Source organism: Nicotiana attenuata, unplaced genomic scaffold (genome assembly GCF_001879085.1).
Source record: "Nicotiana attenuata strain UT unplaced genomic scaffold, NIATTr2, whole genome shotgun sequence".
Classification (NCBI taxonomy): domain Eukaryota; kingdom Viridiplantae; phylum Streptophyta; class Magnoliopsida; order Solanales; family Solanaceae; genus Nicotiana; species Nicotiana attenuata.
The window spans coordinates 266,269-272,387 of NW_017670935.1; the positions used below are offsets into that span (position 1 = coordinate 266,269).

Below are 6,119 nucleotides of genomic sequence, written 5' to 3' on the forward strand. Positions count from 1 at the left end.
AAAAAGTTATAAAAAATACATAGTTTGAAATTAATTATTTTGGCTATAATTTTTTATATAGTTCTAAATTATGGTGCTCTAAAAATATTTTTTTTTATAGATTTTACTTGAAAAGTAAAAATACACAGTTGAAAAAAATAGTCATTGCATCAACAAAAGAAATAAAAAGAATACACTCTTTTTATAGTTGAAGAAATTGTACACAGTTGAAGAAATAAAAATACACAGTTGAAAAAATTATACACTCTTTTTATTTCTTCTTTGATGCAATGACTATTTATTTCAACTGTGTATTTTCACTTTTTCAGGTAAAATGTGTAAAAGAAAAATGAAAAATTAGAGCACCATAATATATTATGCTGGAATTCTATGTGAGAAGTTCCAACTCCAACATATTATGTTGAATTTTTTTTTTTGAATCATAATTTAGGATATTTTTGTCCAGATTTAATCACCAAATAAAAAAGTAATTAAATTTTGATTAATTTTAAAGCAAGGGCTATATTCAATGAGTAGTAGTTATACATTAGGCGAATTTTAAATTTCTTCGTGTATGAATTGATTGCGGGTCGGACTCATCGGGTTATCCAATTTTGCAAAACCCAAAACCCCCACTCTTCTTCTGAGTAACCAATTTTCTAGCAATGGCAGAAGTCTAAAGCTCCAAAACCTTAACTTCTCCGACCTCCAAAAACAATGTCGATTACACTCTCAGCTCTCTCATCTTCAATCCCATCTCTCAATAAATTCCATAAAATCTCCTCCTCACATTTTCCTTTAAATGCTTGCCCTCGTAATCAGAATATAGCGTTTCCCTTATCTATAAACAGAATTAAACCTTTCAAACTCGAATTGACCCAAAAAAGATATTCTGGGTTTTTTGGTAGTAATTGTGGATTTTCGTTAATTAGGAAAAATGAGTTTATTGTGAAAGCTGAGAATGGAAAAAGTGTTGATAAAGCTGAAAATGAGGCTAGGGGAGAGAGCACAATGCCGGATAGATTCAGGTATTTGACCAAAGAAGCTCCTGATAATCCTGTTAGATGGCCTTGGTTCATAGGTATGTACAATCAAACCTCTTTGTTCCGAAATTATTTGGCTGTTATAGTGAAATGTTGTTATAAAAAACATATATTATAACATAACATGACAAATTGGTTCCAAAGCAAACTTGGATGTGAATAGTGAACTGTTATAGAGGATGACTGTTAAAGAGAGGTCTATTATATACTCCCTTTGTCTCAATTTATGTGATACTCTTTCCTTTTTAGTTTGACTTTAAAAAATGATATATTTCTATATTTAGAAATAGTTTAACTTTAAACTTCTCATGATCAATTGGGACACAAGTATCTATGGCTTGTAATAAAAGCATTTGGTTCTTTCTTAAAAACTGTGCCCAGTCAAACATCATACATAAAGTTGGGACGGAAAGATTAGTATTCTTTATTTTTGAATAAAATTGGCCCAAATAAAGCAGAATGGGTACACATGATTCATATAGTCGACCGCGAGTAAGCATAGTTGATTGATTGATATGCCTGTGAAACTCGTATGTTGGTGGTCTGATTGTACTCTAGCTTTAGTATTGCTGTATGAGAATTCAATTGCCCTTACAAAAAGAAAAAAAATCAGCTTTAGTTTTTCTGTTTTACTTAGTATATTTTGGAATAAAATTGGCCCCAAAAGCAGAATGGATATAAATGATTCATATAGTCAACCTCAAGTAAGCCTAGTTGATTGATTGATATGCCTATGAAAACTAGTCTTGCGTTGTTAGTGTGATTGTACTCTAGCTTTCTTATTGGTGTATGAGAATTTTGGATTGCCCTTACAAAGAGAAAAGAAGTCAGCTTTTGTTTTTCTGTTTTACTTTAGTTTGAATGTCTGATGTTTCAACTTATATTATTTCCTGGTTGTGATAATAGATCATTCTGCGGAATGGACGAAGTCTGAATGAGTGCTGCTCTTATTTGAATGAAGCAAAAACATTGCGATCGTTATAATATAAATGCTGTTATTTCCTAGTAGCAGTTCAATGTCTTATGATAATAGCATACTAATGGTAATTTAAGAACTATTTATCCTCTTGTTTGGTTGTGGTTAACTCCCAAAAATGGAAATTATAGACATTTCCAGTTGCAAGTCCTATTAGCCTGAATCACTGATTTTTCTATTAGCCTCTCCTGTTTCAGTTTAGTAAATAAGATTTTATCAGAAAAACACCAGAAGGAGGAAATGAACTTTACATAATTTCAAAATACACTAGTCAAAAGTGGTCGCAACAGTTGACCCTAAACAAAGTCAATCGCACGATACAATCTCATTGCCTTACTCTGCTTTTTCATTATTATTTTCCTTGAGCATCTTAATTCACTCTTTACACTCCTTATAGGTGCCTCAGTTACCTTTATTTTTTTGTACTAGTTTCTTTTGTTCAAGTCCTCTATGGTTCTCCCCTTGTACTATAATACACGACAGTCTGCTTTGTGCAACAATGCTGTTTACTGGGATCATTGTTTCTTTGATAATGCCTGTGAATTGACGAGCGCTACCAGTATGATAAACTTTTATGTTTGTTTGATTACCGTTTGACACTTGCCTTACTACACACTACGCAAATTTTCATCCCACCCACCATACCCCACAATAAATAAAAGAAAAGAAAACCCGCAAACGACAAGTGTATTCATTCAGGCAATCCATATGCATAGAAAGATTATGACTTATGCAGTACAGGCATATTCTTAAGTTTGAGATCTAGAAATTTGAATCTTAAGCCATGGGATAGGTCAATAATGTACCTAAAATATCATCTGATACACATAATGATTGAGTGGTATAGCTTGATAGAATCACCATTCACCCACCCCCTTCTCCCCTCCCCCCTCTCTCATTGTGTGTTTAGACACACACACACACACACTACATAAAATTTAGTCAATTTTCTATTTTTGGTCATTGATTTAGCTGAGTGCCCAGTCTAGGAAGGAGATTTGTGTAGTTGAGAGTATAGCGGCTGCTTGGAAAAAAAGGAGTATAAGTGCTGCTGAGTTGTTGGGCGATGTTAGTGGTAGTGCAGCTACTTTATCGAGCCTTCCTTAGGGGGAAACGAGGTCACTGTTCTCTGACTCCAATGAATTCCTCAAAATTTGTTGGTTTATTGTTATATCTTTGTCTGGACTACATGGTAGGTAAATAAGAAGGATTAGTTTGTCTCTTCTATGTATGTCTTTTTGTGTTGTAAGCTTGACTTTTTAATATTAGTAAAAAGCAGCCCAAGATGCTGTGTAGTTTTGGTGGGCAACTGGCCAGGACATGTATCAAAGTATCATGTAATTGTTGATCATTTGTGCTCCTTACAGTTCTCATTAAGTAATGGATCGCCTCCTCGTTCTGCACTTTTCTTGCGTGGCCTGCCTCTGTTTATGAAGAAGTGTTCAATATACATAGATAGAGTACTAACTAACTCTGTAAAATGTTGTCGATATGCAGCATTGGCCTTTCTTCTATATGCCTGGAGAACTGTCTTGTGGGAACTGTCTAATTGGAAAAAGGCTGCGGGTGCTGTCTTCCGATCTCTAGTTTACATCCCGAAACTTGTGTTGGCCTTTATATACTACTTCGTAGGGGATCAGATCACAGCTGTAATTAGATTTATTGAATCAACAATTTACTCCATTCGAGCTTTCTACTCTGGTGTAGTTGCATATGCACCACTTCAAGAGCTGACAACGATCATAATTTTGGCATCTTGTGTACTTGCCATTGCTGAAGCTGCAGTTCCAGATTCTGTGAACAGCCAACCATACCTTCTTACAGCAGCTGGTATAATGGGATTCGCTGCTGTGAGAGGTTATATCTCTGAGCTGTTCTTTTGGTTTCTACTTGTGGGCTTGTTTGTCTTTGCTCGATTTATCAGAAAAAGAGACTATGTGTCTTCCGCATTGCCTGCTGCAGCTGTATTAGCTGCTGTCGGAGAGCCTTGGATTAGAATGATAGTAATGGTTTCTTATGCTGCTTTGGCCGTTCTGCAACATTATAAGATGCCTTTGAATAAAAGTGAAGGTGAAACTACCGGTGCAGTTAGGAAGGTCCCGTTGCCTCTGATATGTGCTGCATTGGCCATTGGTGTTCGACTTGCTGCAAAATGGGCTGGTTATCGGCATTTGACTTGGATGATTGTTTGATATGCAACAAGAGGATACTTAGTTGTTAGTTTCTACAGTGACAACATGTTTTCTCACTTGGCAAAATTGTCGCTTGTTTCACTTTTTTGCCTGTCCAATTCTTTTTGTACTTCTTGTCTTTTACAAAGCTTATTTTTCTTTCAAATTTCTGAATGCACTGGAGTTGTGGTCTTAGCCGATGGCCTACCGGAAACATTCTCTCTATTTTCTCAAGGTAGGGTTAAGGTTTGCCTACACATTACCCTCCCCAGACCCCACACATGGGATTTCACTGGGTTTGTTGTTGTTGTACTGGAGTTGTGGTCTTTATTGGTTCTTTGTCTTGGTCAGTTTCCTCGGAGAGATTATTGAACCACGAGTAAAATGTTACTATAAGCGGCAGACATGCCAATTAACAGAAACTTGCACAATAAGGAGAAGTAATTTCACGAAAATTACCTCAACAACAACAATAAATCAGTGTAATCCTATAAATGGAGTTTGGGAAATTACCTCACTTGTCAAATTATATGCTCTACAATAAGGGAGATGCAAGACACTCAAATGATATTGGCTATTTTAGATTTGTGCGTGATTTTGCAAGATTAGTGTGGTAAAAAACGTAAAATTATGAATTTGATTAGTGTGCTAGATTTTCTTTAGTGATTAATGGCAAAAGCTTTCCAACTAGTGGTCTTTTATTACAAGGGAAAGGATCAAATTTGTTATTGAACTATGCGAAATGGTTCATATTTGCCACTAATTTTTGAAGAACATAGTCACTATTTTGGCTATGATACCACAATTTTCTTCAACACTTAAAACCTGCCATGAGCAAGTCTCTACGCCCCGAAGTAGTGGTAGCAAAATGGTTAAAAGAAAATAGTTAATAACCCATATTATTCACTAAAAAATAGGTTGGATAATAAACTTTTTAAAAACGGATCAAGTATGGATAAGAACCATATTATCCATTTAGAAAATGGATAACCAATGGGTCGAAGTTTTACATTTGTAAAGCCTCAAATTGGGGGTTCCTTAAGTTAGGGAGTCTAAGAATTCTCCCAAAATTGATCATATGCAAGAAGTCATGGATAAGATGATTACCTATATTATCCGTCGGTTGACCCGTTTTTTATCCGTATTAAATATGAATCGGATCGGATAATTGGTCCATTTTTATTACTCATTTTCGACTCGAACCATATCCGACCCGGCCCGACCGTTTGCCACTCCCAGCCCTCAAGCTTAAAGTAACCACCCTCAAACTTTAAATAAGCCCAAATGGAACTAAAACTATAATTGCACTAGCAAGTCGAATCCCTAATCATATCGGAATTTCATCGACACAACTCTATCATCAATCCTTCTTAAATCACCAATAGTGATGTCAGAGCTACATATCGACCTCCTAATACCAAAACAAATCAAGGAAGAAAGAATTTAGCTCCTGAATCATTATAGCAGTATTGTGACAATTAATGTGAGGGATCAAACATGATGGTCAAGAGAAATAGAACTGTAATTTGAACAATTTTGCAATGTTTAAAAGAAGGTTCACCTATTGAAAAATCAGTCAATAACTAGAAATATAATGTCAAGAATAGATCTAACTTGAATTATTAACGGGAATGATAAATTTGAACCTTTTTCATTCTTAGTTTAAACTAACAATTCCAAGATTATATTTTTATCATCATTTTAAGAGTCTAATACCACTTCTAACTAGTACAGATGTAATAGGATCGCACAAACTTAAAAACATAACTAGTACAATCTAAAATTTCAATATTTAGAGTAGATAATAATATTGCTTAATAGATAAAATACAAAACTAACCGGTCGACCAAAATAAATTGCATTCGCTAGCCGAAAAGTGGATGTCCAGCAGATGAAAGTAGCGGAAATGAGGATATTGAGATGAATGTGTGGGCATACTAGGAATGAAGT

General features: G+C 35.0%; 1 protein-coding gene across 1 annotated transcript; it reads left to right on the forward strand.

Moving 5' to 3' along the window:
- Nucleotides 1-596: 596 nt before the first annotated feature.
- Nucleotides 597-4,403, forward strand: LOC109244611. The gene is made up of 2 exons (XM_019411732.1): nt 597-1,060; nt 3,496-4,403. The coding sequence occupies exons 1-2, from the start codon at nt 697-699 to the stop codon at nt 4,188-4,190; spliced, it is 1,059 nt and encodes a 352-aa protein (XP_019267277.1). The 5' UTR covers nt 597-696; the 3' UTR covers nt 4,191-4,403.
- Nucleotides 4,404-6,119: the final 1,716 nt, after the last annotated feature.